Source organism: Podarcis bocagei (assembly GCF_964188305.1).
Source record: "Podarcis bocagei genome assembly, chromosome: 2".
NCBI lineage: Eukaryota > Metazoa > Chordata > Lepidosauria > Squamata > Lacertidae > Podarcis > Podarcis bocagei.
This window is the reverse complement of record NC_138126.1, coordinates 2,512,599-2,529,612: the sequence shown is the minus strand read 5'-3', so window position 1 is coordinate 2,529,612 and position 17,014 is coordinate 2,512,599. Positions and strand designations below refer to the sequence as shown.

Below are 17,014 nucleotides of genomic sequence, written 5' to 3'. Positions count from 1 at the left end.
TTGATTTGTCTGAAAAGATCTGATCATTCCAAATTAAACTTCAGCTTTGGCAAAAAAAAATTGGATGAAAATAAAATTTACATGTTGCTTACCTTATCTGCTTTCTTTGAGGAACATGACATTGAACCAGACAAAAGGATTTCTGTGAAAGAAAACTTGCACTTGCTTGCAGATGAAATTTCATTGTACTTTCCAAATCTAGCTGACACCCCATTTGCACTTGCCAGAAGCCCATTCACAGTCAAAGGTGAAGATGTTCCTGAGACAGCAGAAGAGGAGTTTGTTGAAGTTATCAACAGCGATGCAGCGAGAACTGATTTCTCTACAATGCCAGTTACAAAATTCTGGATCAAGTGTTCGCGGTCATATCCTGTTCTGAGACTGTGTTGCGCCTTCTTCTTCCATTTCCAACAACATATCTTTGTGAAACAGGGTTTTCCAGCTTGTTGGTTATCAAGTCTAAATAGAGAAGTAGACTTGTTGTGGAAGATGATCTTCGTTGTGCTCTTGCAAAGACGGCCCTGAGAATTTCTGATCTGGTGATAAAGAAGCAATCTCAACCTACACACTGATGTTGGCTTTTTACACATACTGTTGCAAAATGTAGCAATGTAGTTTACTGTTGTTATATTAAGACCGTTACCCATGCTACACCATGCTTCAAGACAAAATTTCATTTATTTGTAATTAGAAATAAATAAAAAATTAGAAATAAAAAATAAAAAAAGTTAGTTCTTGGTATGAGCTTTCGTGTGCATGCACACTTCTTCAGATACATGCACACGAAAGCTCATACCAAGAACTAACTTAGTTGGTCTTTAAGGTGCTACTGGAAGGGTTTTTTTTATTTTGACTATGGCAGACCAACACGGCTACCTATCTGTAACTAGAAATAAATATTTCACAATATATAATTACATACTGTTTTTGCGATCAATCACTATGCTTTAATTATGTTCAATTTGTAAGAATTAAAATACATCCTGCATATCAGATATTTACATTACGATTCATAACAGTAGCACAATCACAGTTATGAAGTATCAACGGAAATAATTTTATGGTTGGGGGTCACAACATGAAGAACTGTATTAAAGGGTCGCGGCATTAGGAAGGGTGAGAACCACTGCCTTAAGAGATCGCTGCTGAAACAGCTGCCGAGGAGAGCCACTGGGGGCGCGTGACAATGGCACCTGTCGCGGGTCCTTGCCCCGCCCTCCCCCCGCCTCCCCCTTTCCCCGCTTTAAGAGAAGGCCCCGGGTCGCCCGCAGGGAGCATGCGCAGCTCCTCAGAGCTTCCTCTGCCCTCTGTGCCCTCGGCTCGCCAAGGGTTAACAGGAGGCGAGCTGGAATCCTAGAGAGGCCAGGAAGTGGGGGGCGGGGGTCCCAGGTCCTCCAGAGCGGAAGCCCCTCCTCCTTCGTCCTCTGCCAAGGCTGCCTCGGTGGCCCCTCCTGGGATCCAGTGAGTCTCCTCTCTCTTCCCCCTTGGGGCGCCCCGGGGAGAAGGGGGGTCCCAGAGCTGCAGGGGGAGGATGCCCAAGGGGGGGGGAAGACCCCCAAGGCAGGGAGCCTCCTCCCCCTTCCTCTCTGTTCAAGCTCCTGCTCCTCTCTGCCTGCCAAGGGGCTCCCACCCTCCCCAGAAGAAAGCCCCTCTCTGTGGGCTCCTGCTCTCCATAGAGGGGAGAGCTGGGTGCCTTCCGTTCGCCAAGGGTTAAAAGGAATTAAGCTGGATTCGTAGGAAAGGGAGGACAGAAAGGGGGGGAGGGAGAGGCCCCCCAGAGCTAAAGCCCCCCCCCCCGTCCTTGAAAGGGGAGGGTGTTACTTGGTCATGGGTATGTGCCCGAGTTGGGTGAAGATTTCTTCATCGCAGGGGACTGGACAATATGGTCCGCAGGGTCCCTTCCCATTCAATAGTTCTCCGATTGTAAATCCTCTCCCCTCGTTTGTATATCACAAAATATCGTAATAAATGTGCAGGGATATCTGCGACATACGTCTCATTATTAGTGGCCACTGTAGTGAGTTCCAGCTTCGTGAATTGGCTGGAAAAGAAAAAGGCGAAGCAGGATAGAGAAGAATTAACGGATTAGGAATCCACATTCCATAGTCAGACGCCTCCTCAGGAGCCCCTGCGGTTGTGCTTAGATTAAGTGTGAGTAAGAGTCGTTTTTCCTCTTCTGCTACCAATGAAACAACATAAAGTCTTGGTCTACTGATGAATTCGGAGGAGGGGGGATTTAAGCAAGGAGAATAATTGCTCTATTGATGAAGAAAAGTTTTTAATGTTTGATGCCTTACTGTGTTTGATGTTCTTATTGGAAGCCGCTAAGGCAACCCTTCAGATGGGCAGCATAGTAATAGTGGTAGTAGTAGTAATAATAATATTGCTATTTCTACCACTGAGCCCGGCCTTGGCTGGGGAGGGCGGGGTATAAATAAAAAATTATTATTATTATTATTATTATTATTATTATTATTATTATTATTGCTATGCTTAAATTTATATTTAGACCAGCCAGATTGAGAAAAATTCTGATGGTGTGTTGTTGTTTTTCTGGAGTCTTTATTAAAGCAACTTACAACCACAAGTTGTTCAGAGTCTGGGCTTTAGTGCAGTGCAGCCTTGACTGCTAGCAAAAGTCACCCAAAGTCACCCCAGACACCCAAAAGTCTGGGGACATTTTTCTGATCCTGACAGAGTGCCAATTTTATAACAGAACAATGCATTTGCTTTGTAGGGTTTGCCAGCACCTCTAATTCAGACACAGCTTTGCAGAAGAAAAAAGGGACTCCTTCTAATCTCTTGGAAGCTTCCTGAAAGCACAGATGGATGAGCAAGACTCGGCGGGACCTAAAGCAGGAAGAAGCCATGCGATTGAAGATGGGAGCAGTGGGGGATTCTGGGAAAACTTGGGGGGGAAGATCCTGGGTGAGGAGGACACCCTCCACTCAGATGTGCAGAGCCAGCAACTCAGGCAGTTCTACCAGGAGGCCAAAGGACCCCGAGAGGTTTGCAGCCAACTCTACCACCTTGTCTGTCAGTGGCTGAAGCCCGAAAGGAACACGAAAGCTGAGATACTGGACCTGGTGATCTTGGAGCAGTTCCTGGCTGTCCTTCCACCAGAGATGGAGAGCTGGGTGAGGGAATGTGGTGCAGAGAGCAGTTCACAAGCGGTGGCCCTGGCCGAAGGTTTCCTCCTGAGTCAGGCAGAGGAGAGGAAGCAGGCAGAGCAGCAGGTGTGATATATTTTCCTCTGGATTTTCCCAAGGGGCTCCAAACCAGAGGGAGAGTATCCCAAAATGCATGACTGATGTCCGATCCCTTTATGGATAGGATCCAAGGAATGAGATCTGGTAAAGTGTTTAGCTCTGCAAAATCCTTTTCTAATTGTTCTCTCCATTCTCTCATTTGAGTCTCTGTTGCTCTTTCAGGTTCAGGATCTGTGGACAGAAATGGGTCCTGATTCCTCTGAGGCAGAGAGGACTCCGACAGACACCAGGGAGAGACCACTAGGTAAGGAGGGAGTTATTTCTCTCTTTGGTCACATTGTGGGGATTTATAAACTACCGTAATCTGTTAGTTCTTTTCTGCTGTCTGCGGAGGAGCTGCCGGCTCTGGAAAGGGGGTGGAGAGCAGGCGGGGGCATGGCTGGTGCACATCCTGGGGGCGGGGCGCCCAGCACGGGGGGGGGGTGTACGGCACACGTCCAGAAGTGGCCGCGATAGCACTCCACTGCCATGGGGCGGTACACTCCCCTGCCCCTCCCGTCCTCCACCAGTGGAGGCTGTTGGTGCCAAGAACTCAAAGGAGCAGAAAGGTGTACAAATGTCAAAAGGCACTCAGTAGGGTGTTGTTGTTTAGTCATATAGTCGTGTCCGACTCTTCGTGACCCCCTGGACCAGAGCACGCCAGGCACTCCTGTCTTCCACTGCCTCCCGCAGTTTGGTCAGACTCATGTTTGTAGCTTCGAGAACACTGTCCAACCATCTCGTCCTCTGTCGCCCCCTTCTCCTTGTGCCCTCCATCTTTCCCAACATCAGGGTCTTTTCCAGGGAGTCTTCTCTTCTCATGAGGTGGCCAAAGTATTGGAGCCTCAGCTTCACGATCTCAGTAGGGTAGACTTCTTCAAAAGTCCACCTGTAATTAGAGATGCACTCCTGAACCTCAGAGAGAAGCAGGCATTCATGGCTTCCCATTTCCATTTGTCTCTGGCAGGTGACCGGATGATGCCAGCAAGACCTCATGTGTCTTTTCATGGTGGAGAAGGGGAAGCAGCGGCTATAGAAGCAGATCAGGTAGGGGGCATGAGACTTGTAGGGCGAGACCAAGGGGTGGGGCAGCCAGAATGCTTGGAAGAAAAAAAATGTGGAGTTCCCCCCATTTACACAAAGATTAGGACCCATCATTAAAATAATAAAGTAATTCCAGCGAGATGTTAAAATAAGCATTCATACCATGTGGAGCAAAACAATCCCATTTAAACAACAGAGCAATTAACAGGCAGAAAACAACAGAGCAATGTGTGGTAGATCATCTTTATGGTGTCTAAGAGAAGGACATTTCCCTTTTTCTTTTAGGGTCTGGTGTGCTTTGAGGATGTCGCTGTTCATTTCACGGACAAGGAGTTGGCGTTGTTGGATCCTGACCAGAGAGCTCTGCATGGGGAGGTCATGGAGGAGAATCATAGACTCCTGGATTCTCTGGGTAAGGCTCTCTGAGGATCATCATATCTGTTTTCAAATTCCATCTCTCTCTCCTTGCGATGAATCTCCAAGGTTTGGCTGGAACTCAGTAGCGCTACCTACACCACCTGGAAATCTAACGCCCCCAGAAATCACTTGGAATGAGGGGCGATTGGCGGTGTTGTCTGTGAATATCCATCAGAGTGGGTAGGGAGGTTGAAGTAGCTTCTGCCAGATTTGTGTTTTTGCTTCTGTTGATTTTGGTTGACTAAAGAGATAACTGACAATGGATACAGAGCAGATTCCATGATTGCACCAAACAAAATTAATTGAATTTCAGGTTCCCATAAATATTTCAGCTAATACCAGCCAACAAAGGCAGTTAACTCCATAGTAAGAATTCCCATCTAATTCCCTTCAGTTCTTCCTCTTTCACAGTTGTTCATTAGCAATGTTGAAGAATGAATAGTTGTGAACGGTTGTTCTTCCTGAGGCTCTAATTAGTCTGTCTATATATACTGTATTAGTGTAACAATATTACTCAGTACCTATATAATAACTTATTATACCCTATAGAATATAATAACCTACTTAGTCTATTACACTGCATTTTTCCACCATTTTTCCCTCTTTAAAAATTATTTTCTCTTATTTCTTTCTCTTATCATATAATTTCTTTTTTTGTTAGAGCATTTATTAATTTTCCAATAAAAAACATCCAATCAACATATCAAATCATAATCCAATAAAAATAAAAAAGATCAATTTGTCTTCCAAATTGTAATTTTGATTTTACGACTTCCCACAGTCTGAACCTCAAAGCATATCCAAATCTCAGTCCTGCATCTCATCGATATTTCCATATCTTGAATTTATCTCTCCAACCTTCTTTGTCTCTGGCTCTGCGATCCTGTCATGTCAGTATCAGTCATTTGGCGATCGATCAGCCTTCCTGGAAGCCACCCAGTCCCCCCTCCGGGCCCTAGAGGGGGGCTGCTAGACATCCATTTAGCCTTTTCTCATGTTCATAATGGAAAAAAATCTTTTGCAAACAGCTGCACTGTATATTATCCAAAATATTGTTTCAACCATTGTAGTCAGCCAACAATTAATTCCTGTTTCTCTTAATCAGGGAGGGATTTCAAATTTTCCGTAACTGCGTAATAGGGGACCGCCATTTTAATCCTTTGTTCTCCTCATTAACAAACATTTCAAGTCTTAAAAAAAGAAGCTGCTCATGAGTCCCAATTGTTTAAATGAGGCTTAGCATGAAAAACCAATTGTTGGTCTTAAGAAAGGAGAAGAAGAAAAGCATACCAATCACCTCCACAATCCACACACCATGATGAGGATCTCTTTGAAGTCCGAGCTTATACACCAGAGACTACATTCAGCAGGTGTCCCCCCCCCCCGGCTTTTTCCATTCAGACCATGTCTGTTTCTTTTTCAAATCTATTTTAATTCCCAAACAGATGTGTCTGGCTATAGGAGTGACATCGGAGAGTGCCAGCCGTGACCATGCTCTTTGACCCAGTGTCCTGCTGGCTGCACCTTAGAGTATGCCGGCGATCTCGGACAATCCATGGGTCTTTGAGACAGTCCTCCCCTACCCTGAGGAGGCCGCCACGGCTAATTGCACCCATATCTGCCCTGAATTATCAGCACGGCTGGGGTCCGATCTTGTGGGAGTCAGCCATTTCCCACCGCCGGAAACATAATTTCTTTATGATTGAATAATCTTTCAATAACAAACAAATATTTAAAAATAATTGTTTTTTTTTCATTGCAGGGGGTGATGCAATGGAAATTAATAACAAGGGGGACCAAGAAAGAATCCACACCGTAGAGGAGCCATATAAATACTCAGATTGTGAAGATAACTTTATTCAGAGCTCCCAGACCACTTCTCATCAAATAAATCCCATCACGAATAAACCCTATCAGTGCTTGGAATGTGGAAAAAGCTTCATTCAGAGCATTCATCTCACTTCCCATCAAAGAAGTCATACAGGGGAGAAACCCTATCGGTGCTTGGAATGTGGAAAGACCTTCAGTCAGAGCTGCTCTCTCACTTCCCATCAAAGAATTCATACAGGGGAGAAACCTTTTGAGTGCTTGGAATGTGGAAAGAGCTTCAGTCGGAGCACTTCTCTCACGTCTCATCAAAGAATTCATACAGGGGAGAAACCCTATCAGTGCTTAGAATGTGGAAAGAGCTTCAGTCAAAGTGCACATCTCACTTCCCATCAAAGAATTCATACAGGGGAGAAACCCTATCAGTGCTTGGAATGTGGAGAGAGTTTCCGTTTGAATCGTCATCTCACTTCCCATCAAAGAAGTCATACGGGGGGGAAACTCTATCAGTGCTTGGAATGTGGGAAAAACTTCACTCAGAGCATTCATCTCTCTTACCATCAAAGAAATCATACAGGGGAGAAACCTTATCAGTGCTTAGAATGTGGAAAAAACTTCAGTCACAAAACCAGTCTTTCTTCCCATCAAAGAATTCATACAGGGGATAAACCTTTTCAGTGCTTGCAATGTGGGAAGACTTTCAGAAAGAGCTCAGATCTCACTTCTCATCAAAGAATTCATACAGGGGAGAAACCCTATCAGTGTTTGGAATGTGGAAAGAGCTTTAGTCAAAGTTCACATCTCACTTCCCATCAAAGAGTTCATACAGGAGAGAAACCGTATCAATGCTTGGAATGTGGAAAGAGTTTCCGTCTGAATGGTCATCTCACTTCCCATCAAAGAAGTCATACAGGGGAGAAACCCTATCAGTGCTTGGAATGTGGAAAGACTTTCAGCCACAGTAGTCATCTCTCTTATCATCAAAGAGTTCATACAGGAGAAAAACCGTATCAGTGCTTGGAATGTGGAAAGAGTTTCCGTCACAGTAAGACTCTCATTTCCCATCAAATAATTCATACAGGGGAGACACCCTATCAGTGCTTGGAATGTGGAAAGTGTTTCCGTCACAGCTGCACTCTCACTTCCCATCAAAGAACTCACCGTGGGGAGAAACCATAGCAATTGCTGTGTTGTGATTGTATTTTAGTAGACTATAATTTGTATCGCAACAGTGTTCTTGTGCGTCTTCATGGAGTGCAAACCTGGTGTCCCATATTATTTATACTATGTATCCAGATCTGTAAGATGGAATCAGTGGCCAAGGTGTTGAATTCAGACTTTTCTTTGTGGGAAGGTTAGGTCTAAGAATCTCTTGCTACTCTTCTCCTTGATTCTCCGAAGTCCTTAGCGCATGCCAGGAGCAAAGAATTGCATCCACGAGGGAGAAAGAGTCCTCTGTGTATTACACGTTGTGAACAGCAGTAAGCAGTTTGTTTGCTTCAGCCAAATCCAGTTCTCATCTGCACATACAGTGGTACCCCACAAGACGAACGCCCCGCGAGACGAAAAACTCGCAAAACGAAAGGTTTTTTCGTTTTCGAGTTGCCTCGCAAGACGAATTTCCCTATGGGCTTGCTTCGCAAAACGAAGCTTGCCCCCGGGGACAGCGGGTCTTCTCTTTTGAAGCAAGGGGCCGCGGGGAGATAGCGATCTCCCTGCATCCCCTTGCTGCAAAAGACCGGGGGAAGCGGGGAAGCGAAGCGCTTCGCTTCCCGCTGCTCCCGGACCTCTTCTGAAGCAAGGGGCTGGGGGGAGATAGCGATCTCCCTGCCGCCCCTTGCTGCAAAAGACGTCGGGGGGAAGCGGGGAAGAAGCGCTTCGCTTCCCGCTGCCCCCAGGACCTCTTCTGAAGCAAGGGGTTGCGGGGAGATAGCGATCTCCCTGCAGCCCCTTGCTGCAAAAGACCGGGGGAAGCGGGGAAGCGAAGCGCTTCGCTTCCCGCTGCTCCAGGGCCTCTTCTGAAGCAAGGGGCTGGGGGGAGATAGCGATCTCCCCGCAGCCCCTTGCTGCAAAAGACGTCGGGGGGAAGCGGGGAAGCGAAGCGCTTCGCTTCCCGCTGCCCCCAGGACCTCTTCTGAAGCAAGGGGTTGCGGGGAGATAGCGATCTCCCTGCAGCCCCTTGCTGCAAAAGACCGGGGGAAGCGGGGAAGCGAAGCGCTTCGCTTCCCGCTGCCCCCAGGACCTCTTCTGAAGCAAGGGGTTGCGGGGAGATAGCGATCTCCCTGCAGCCCCTTGCTGCAAAAAGACCGGGGGAAGCGGGGAAGCGAAGCGCTTCGCTTCCCGCTGCCCCCAGGACCTCTTCTGAAGCAAGGGGTTGCGGGGAGATAGCGATCTCCCTGCAGCCCCTTGCTGCAAAAGACCGGGGGAAGCGGGGAAGCGAAGCGCTTCGCTTCCCGCTGCTCCAGGACCTCTTCTGAAGCAAGGGGTTGCGGGGAGATAGCGATCTCCCTGCAGCCCCTTGCTGCAAAAGACCGGGGGAAGCGAGGAAGCGAAGCGCTTCGCTTCCCGCTGCCCCCAGGACCTCTTCTGAAGCAAGGGGTTGCGGGGAGATAGCGATCTCCCTGCAGCCCCTTGCTGCAAAAAGACCGGGGGAAGCGGGGAAGCGAAGCGCTTCGCTTCCCGCTGCCCCCAGGACCTCTTCTGAAGCAAGGGGTTGCGGGGAGATAGCGATCTCCCTGCAGCCCCTTGCTGCAAAAGACCGGGGGAAGCGGGGAAGCGAAGCGCTTCGCTTCCCGCTGCTCCAGGACCTCTTCTGAAGCAAGGGGTTGCGGGGAGATAGCGATCTCCCCGCAGCCCCTTGCTGCAAAAGACGTCGGGGGGAAGCAGGGAAGCGAAGCGCTTCGCTTCCCGCTGCCCCCAGGACCTCTTCTGAAGGCTGGCGGGGGGCAAAAGTCTTTGTCCCCCCTGCGTGCCTTCCCAGGGGCTTTTAAATCGCCCCGGACAGCGGAGAAGTCCTCCGCTGTCCGGGGGGATTTTAAAATGCCGCCCGCCAGCATTTTAAGATCGCCCGGACAGCGGAGAAGTCCTCCGCTGTCCCAGGGTTTTTTAAAATGCTGGGGGTGGGAAGAAAAGCCCTTGTCGTCCCCCCCCCCCAGCCTTCAGAAGAGGTCCGGGGACAGACTGTCCCCGGACCTGGTCTGAAGGCGGTTTCCCTAGGAACGCATTAATTGATTTTCAATGCATTCCTATGGGAAACCGTGCATCGCAAGACGAAAAAACCGCAAGACGAAGAGACTTGCGGAACGAATTAATTTCGTCTTGCGAGGCACCACTGTATATGATACATGGAAGGAAACATTTCTATTCAGCCAGACCATTTAGAGCAGTGTTCCCCAACCTTGGGCCTCCAGCTGTTTTTGGACTACAACTCCCATCATCCCTCACTAGCAAGACCAGTGGTCAAGGATGATGGGAATTGTAGTCCAAAAACAGCTGGAGGCCCAAGGTTGGGGAACACTGGTTTAGAGGACACCCCCTACAAGTGTCTTTTGATGCTAGTTTTTGTTTTGTTTGTTTGTAATGTTGGCTTTTAACTAGTTTTTAACTTCTTGTGATGCTATTGTTCAGTTTTATGTTTTTGCCTTATCTCCCAGGTCCTGCGCCATGGAATAAAACACACAATCCTGTAATGTTTAAAATGAATTAATAGATATGCACAATTGTTTATGTTGCAAAGTGAAAAATTTCAAGCATATAGCACAGTCATCAAAACAACCACGTGAAATAAAAATAAAACATTTCAGAAGTTCCTGAAAGGATGGACCATTGGTCCAAAGACAGGAGCCACAACGCTGGGCTTTGCTGCTGCCAAAGATGAGTCTGGCAGATCACGGTTCTGTTGGAGATTAATTCCCTGTGCCTGCAGTCATGGGATTGTTGTCTATCACATTATGGTGTATGTTTTCATTCCACAGTGTGGGAAGTGGTGGAGACAGGATGTTTTGGTATTACTGTGTTCTGTGAAGTAGGGCTATTGTCCTTTGTTCTTTCTCTTTTTGCTGTCTGATAGAAAGATGAAGGAGCTAAAGCAGAATGCTCTGAGTGTATTATATGTAAATAAATGTAGATTAGCCAAAATGCTGTGCTTCTGAGTTTGTTACGCAAACTGCGAAGACTCTGCGGATCCCTGAGTGTGCTGATGTCTCCAAGGCATCAATTACTGTGATGTTCGGGTTGGAGAAAGCTTTTGAAGCTCCTGATCAATCAGGAGGGAGAGAACATGCCAGTCAGGAATGCCTACATGAGAGTAGGACGATCCTAACAGGTTCCTGTGCCTGGACTGGAACACCCAGCTTCTAAACTGGACTTAAACAACCATTGCAGGAATCATCTCTAAAGGTTAAAGGGAGCCTATTCAGTCACCCACAACCCATGGGGGAAACCCCCCTAACCAAAACCTGTTGTGGTTATGAGGTGGGACCAGCCTGCGCCCATAGCACTTGGCCCCTTTGTGGCAGAGTAACACGCAGCTTCCAAGTGCGCAGGAGTCCCAAGTCTGGTCCAGAGAATGGAAGGAAATTACAGGAAACATCCAAGTACAGACAGAATTATTTTACTCCTGGTCTCAGGCCCACTGGCTTAGCCCTGGCACCAGGTGTCTGGGGTTGTGCATGCTGTGGGGCATGTGCATCTGACATCAGCGGGCAGTGACATCGGGCACTCATGCCCCCACTGGGCCATGCATGGCACTGGCGCAAAAGTTGTGGGTGCCCAGCCCCTCCATTGGGGGGCTGCCAGGGCGCTGGAGAGCCTGTGCCTATGGTCTGTCTTCAGCGTAATGGTTAAATCATACATAAAGTAAGCATCTTTGCTTCAACACTGGTGATCTTTGCTTCTTCCAGTACACTGATTTTAGTTCACCTTTCTTCCCAAGTGATGCATAACATTTTTTTGGAGACACTGTTGGAATCTTTCAAGGAGTTGGAGATGGTGTTTATAAGTGGTCGACATTTTCCAACTTTACACCATTGAGTTGGATTTGTTGCCCTGCCCCTCGCACAACACATCCTGTACAAAAATTGTGTTCATTTAAAAACGCTGGTAGCATTAAGATAAATTCAACAGTGTAAATAAGTTTTGATGGATGCAATAATGGAATACTGAATGGTTTAGTTCATGTAAAATATGCAGGGATATATGGTATGTAAAATAAACCACCGAAAGAGAAGGGAGGACATTGATTTAAGGTTGTTTAAATGATTATTTTGAAATGTCATTTGGAAAATGTAACAAAAATTATATATACCGGTGTATATATATATATATATATATATAATTTCGCCAGCGAAAGGGCAAACCATTTTAGTTTCTATTCTTGACCCTGTTTTCGTAGAGGGGGGAAAGAAGCAAGCGCCAAACTTACCCTGTTGGGAGTCAGACCCACCCCATGCATTTTGGAGCACACAGCCTCTCTCCAAAGAACCCTGGGAACTATATTTTGTTGAGGTGCTGGGAACTGCAACACTGAGGAGGGGTAAACCAGTTCCCAGGATTCCTTGGGCACAGCCAAGTGCTTTAAATTGGGTGTACGTGACCTTATAAACCTTTATCCTTCCGTCTCCTGGCTAAAAATTCCCCAAGCTATTTAGACTTTCCTTGTAAGGGATTCTCCCAGTCCCTGGCAGTGCTGCTTTTAATCAGGCGTTTTTTAATTATTTTATTTACTGGAACATCTTCCCCCCAAAAGAGGGATCCCTGCTCACGTACATTCTGCCGCTGTCCCTGAGCATTGATGCTGTGTCCTCTGAGCCCCCTGGGCTAGCCAAGACCCCCCTCCCTCCTTTGCCAGGAAATGTGCAGAGATGGGAAACCCACTGTCCAGCCCCCCCCCACCAGAGACAAAGGAGGAGGCAGGAGCATTGAGAAAACTCTTTTTTATTATTATCTGCGTGGGAAAAGATTTACTTCTTCTTTGAGACGCCCACGGTTCTGCCACGACGGCCGGTGGTCTTGGTGTGCTGGCCACGGACACGTAGGCTGGGGTGGGGAGAGGAGAAAAGTGTGGGGTATCAGCAAGGTGGGGGGAGGAGAGAAATGACAGGCATGCCCCCCCCCAGCTCAGCCCTCATGACCCAATTTCTCAACCTACCAATGAGTACAGTGAGCGGCCTGCCAGATATCAACAGGCAGTGAATTTGCCACCCAGGAAGCTTTCTTATCCTCCCAGTGTCGCCCCTCTGCCCCCCAACACCTGCTCGCTGCTGCTTGAACCCGCACAGACACCCTCTTCCTAGCCCCCTCCCTCTCGGCTACTCACCCCCAGAAGTGGCGCAGGCCCCGATGCGCCCGGATTTTCTTCAGCCGCTCCAGGTCCTCGCGGAGCTTGTTGTCCAGCCCGTTGGCCAAGACCTGTTGGGGTAGAGGAAAAGGGTTGGCCATGGGGCAGTTCCCTTCTCAGAACAGAGGCCCTGCATCCATGGGGCAGAGGATACACAGCCGCCACCCACCAGCCCTGGAGGTAGATGTCCACCTAGCATGGCCTTTGGGGCTCGCATGGGAGAAGAGAAGAGTTTGGATTTGATATCCCACTTTATCACTACCCTAAGGCAGTGTTCCCCAACCTTGGGCCTCCAGCTGTTTTTGGACTACAACTCCCATCATCCCTCGCTAGCAAGACCAGTGGTCAAGGATGATGGGAATTGTAGTCCAAAAACAGCTGGAGGCCCAAGGTTGGGGAACACTGCCCTAAGGAGTCTCAAAGCGGCTGACATTCTCCTTTCCCTTCCTCCCCCACAATAAACACTCTGTGAGGTGAGTGGGGCTGAGAGACTTCAAAGAAGTGTGACTGGCCCAAGGTCACCCAGCAGCTGCATGTGGAGGAGCGGAGACGCGAACCCGGTTCCCCAGAGTACGAGTCCACTGCTTTTAACCACTACACCACACTGGCTCTCAGTGTAGGAAGAGGTCTGGGCAACCGCGCCTGGTCCTAGCCCCTGCTGAACTCGTGAGACAATTTCATGCCCACTTCTTGAGTCCCTTTTGCAGATTTTACAAACCATAAGGACCTAGGAAGAGCCCTGAGGTTGAACCAGGACAGAAGGTGCCCTTCTGGACTCTCAGCAGCTAACCAGATCCCTGTTAAGGGACTCTTGCAAGCAGGATCCAAGCTGAAGAGTAGCTCCTGAGATTCCTAGCAGATAGCATGCAGGAGGATCACTGCCTCTGAGCAGGGAGGAAGTGCGGAAATGGCCTTCACTACAAAGCTGTCCAGTCGTCTGGTAGCCAAAGCTATCAACGTTTGTGGGTCAAACTCTCAGTCTGAATAGGCTCTCCTCCCCTCTCAGCTTTTCAAGTCCAACCGTCACCACCGTCCCATGGATTTCTCTTTGGCAAGGTTTCAAATTGACGGCCCACCAGCTGCTCCTCAGAGGAGGCAGGCCTTTCGCTTCTTGCCCTCCCCCTGGCTCTCACCTGGCTATACTTCCCGTCCTTGACGTCCTTCTGCCTGTTCAGGAACCAGTCAGGGATCTTGTACTGACGAGGGTTTTGCATTATAGTGATGACACGCTCCACCTGCGAGGGAGAGGGCCAAGAGCGTCACAGATGCGTTCCATGTTATGTTTGAATCAATCCCAAACATCAGATCGATTGTATAATAACTACAACGGACAAAAACCCAAGTAAACAATAACAATCATATTGTGTTAAGTAAAATAAAGAAGATCAAGGTACACATATATTTATATTTCAGGTTCAGGAGACAGGAGTACCAAAAAGAGAGAGAAGACACTAAGATTTATCCCAACAACAATGGAAACTTCACCCTCCAGGCTTTCTGCAAGGACACATCCACACACTCACCTCATCTTCGGTGAGCTCTCCAGCCCTCTTGGTCAGGTCGATGTCCGCCTTCCTCAGCACCACATGGGCATAACGCCTGCCCACCCCCTGCAAGCAAGGAGAGGGGAGGATCAGGGGAGCAGGACCAAAGAGACACTCAGAGAAAAGGCCACACGAAGGGATGCGACAGAGAGCACAGAAGTAGTTAACCGAATCTGCTTACTCAAGACCGTGCTAGGGAACAACTGTGCAAATAATTTTTTTTGCAGACGCACTGAGTGCATTTGTGCATGAAGAGCTCGGCCTTGAGCTAGTTTGATGAGAGGGAGAAAGGAGGCCCGCTGCTTTCGCCGAATCACAAACCCAGCCCCGGTCACAGAGGCCTGCTTTTCCCCTGAGAATGCAACTTGGTTCCTACACAGGGGTTAAGTAAAGGCGAAGGGACACCATGTCATTTACTGACCATTGCAGGTCCCCCAATGGCCGCTGCTGCCTCAAACGTCACAACTGCTGTGAGAGCGGCATTGCAGGGGGCGGGCTGGACTAGATGACCCATGGGGTCCCTTCCCGCTCTATAATTCTACGATTAACTGGAGGAAACACGCAACAACTGCCCCATTACGGACCTTGATGGCGGTGATGGCAAAGGCGATCTTCCGCCGCCCGTCGATGTTGGTGTTGAGGACTCGCAGGATGTGCTGGAACTTCTCGGGGATGACGAGCGACTTGGGGAGGAGGAGAGAAGCAAAGACTTATTGAGACTCTGGAAAGGGCAACAAATCCTGGCAGCTCTGCAAAGGAAACAGTCTCCCCCATTGACACTGAAAGCTTGGAGGGCTCAGAGATGGGGGCCCAGACCCCCAAGAATGACTTAAAACCAGGCTTCCTGCGCACTGAGTGTGTGTAGAAAGTGAAGCTGGGGAAATAAATGTTTGCAGGTGTAAACGATTTCAGGCCTCCATTTCACAGATGGAGAAACTGAGGCTGAGATGAGCCACAAGTTGCCCATTTCCAGCCTCAGAATCCAGAATCCCACTTCTCCCAGTGGCCCAAAAGGGAAACCTAGAATAGTAATAGTAATAATAATAATAATAAATTCTTCTGCGGTTCCCAGAAACATCGCTGCCTCTGAACGCAGAGACAGAACATACTACTCTGAACCGCCCTGAGGCCTGTGGGTCTAGGGTGGTATATAAATTTACTGTAATGATAATAATAGCAGCTGCCACATGGATTTGCCCTGTTTTAGCCTCACTACCACCTGTGAGGAAGGCTAGCCTGATGGTTGCTGGAGCCACCCAACCAGATGGGCAGGTTATAAACAATAAAAGTATCATTACTGCTGTTATTATTAGAGTATGAGCTTGCAACCAGTAAGCCCCAGAGCCCCAAGAGGGCTTGACCCCAGATGAAGCCCCTGCCCACAAATGCCCCCCATCTCCCTCTCTGCAAAGTTGAGCCGCAGCACGGCGGTTCCCGCCTCCCTCGCAGGGCTGTCGCCAAAAGCGTCTGGAGCGACTTGAGGACTAGGAACCTGCCAGGCCCGTTTGCCCTCAGCAAACCCTCAGACTCGGTCTGACCCTTATGTTTCCCTCCCCTTACGGTCTTGATTTATCAGCTACTTTAAAATGAGGCTGCGTTTTAAATTGCCTTTTAACCTGTACAGTGGAACCTCAGGTTAAGTACTTAATTCGTTCTGGAGGTCTGTACTTAACCTGAATCCGTTCTTAACCTGAAGCACCACTTTAGCTTATGGGGCCTCCTGCTGCTGCCGTGCCGCCGGAGCACGATTTCTGTTCTCATCCTGAAGCAAAGTTCTTAACCTGAAGCACTATTTCTGGGTTAGCGGAGTCTGTAACCTGAAGCGTATGGAACCTGAGGTACCACTGTATTTTAAATTGGTTCCCCCCCTCTTTTCCCATTATGTTTTTACTGTGATTTTATTGCTGTTAGCCGCCCTGAGCCCGTTATTATTATTATTATTATTATTATACGTTATTATTAGCGAAGGGGGCTGAAGTGGGCTGTGCGATTGAGGCTCCTCGAGGGGCGCTGCCTGCCAGGATCAAGGAGGCTGCCCCCCAAGGAAGCCCCCCACAGAACTCGGCCAGGCCCCCTCTCAGGCTCAGCGGCCCATTCGCCCCCATTTCCCAATGGGGGGGGTGATCATCACAGGCTCGTTGTGAGGCTCGCAGCTTCGGCCACGCAGGCAGGAGTTCACCGGGTGCAGCGCTTCGCCCGTCTCCATGCTTGGGAGCGAATCTGGGGAGCTCCTTCCTCCGCCCACCGCGAAGACCCCCCCGCCCTTAATAGCTCCCCGAAACCGGAGCCCGTTTTGCACCCTCCCCGCGGAACCCCCCAGTCCCGCTCCCGGCGCTCCCCCCGCGGCGGATGGTGGCGGATTCCCGGTCCCCCCCCTCGGACCCACCATGGCTGCGGCGCCTGCTCCTCTCTCCTGCTGTGGCCGGAAAAGGAAGTAGAGCCGGCGCCGCGGCCTGCATATGACCCTCCCACCGAAGCGAAAACGACTTCCGGCGGAGGCGGGGGCCGTTCTCTAGAAGGCTCTCTCACGGGTTGAAGTCATAGCCGAGTAAGGGCAGGCCCACTTCCGGAACCATAGAGATAGAAATGTAGAGCCG

General features: G+C 49.0%; 2 protein-coding genes across 8 annotated transcripts in view; one reads left to right on the top strand and one right to left on the bottom strand.

Annotated features, from left to right (window-relative positions):
• Positions 1-7,780, top strand: part of LOC308580569 (uncharacterized protein) — a 32,531-nt gene extending 24,751 nt beyond the window's left edge. For 2 of the 7 annotated variants that reach the window (XM_081182412.1, XM_081182411.1), the window contains exons 2-6: positions 2,738-3,236; positions 3,414-3,513; positions 4,216-4,295; positions 4,578-4,704; positions 6,472-7,780. In XM_081182412.1, the coding sequence (XP_081038538.1) occupies positions 2,826-3,236; positions 3,414-3,513; positions 4,216-4,295; positions 4,578-4,704; positions 6,472-7,715 (1,962 nt within the window). In that variant the 5' untranslated portion in view covers positions 2,738-2,825 and the 3' untranslated portion in view covers positions 7,716-7,780. Of the gene's footprint in view, positions 1-1,248; positions 1,462-1,976; positions 2,152-2,737; positions 3,237-3,413; positions 3,514-4,215; positions 4,296-4,577; positions 4,705-6,471 lie in introns of those variants that run through there. The other 5 variants (XM_081182410.1, XM_081182409.1, XM_081182414.1 and 2 more) reach the window with 5 other exon arrangements.
• Positions 7,781-12,454: 4,674 nt separating this feature from the next.
• On the bottom strand, positions 12,455-16,936 carry RPS18 (ribosomal protein S18). Its single transcript, XM_081183708.1, has 6 exons — positions 16,804-16,936; positions 15,002-15,100; positions 14,397-14,483; positions 14,007-14,108; positions 12,853-12,944; positions 12,455-12,572 (listed from the first exon to the last, which is right to left on the bottom strand). The coding sequence occupies exons 1-6, from the start codon at positions 16,804-16,806 to the stop codon at positions 12,497-12,499; spliced, it is 459 nt and encodes a 152-aa protein (XP_081039834.1). The 5' UTR covers positions 16,807-16,936; the 3' UTR covers positions 12,455-12,496.
• Positions 16,937-17,014: the final 78 nt, after the last annotated feature.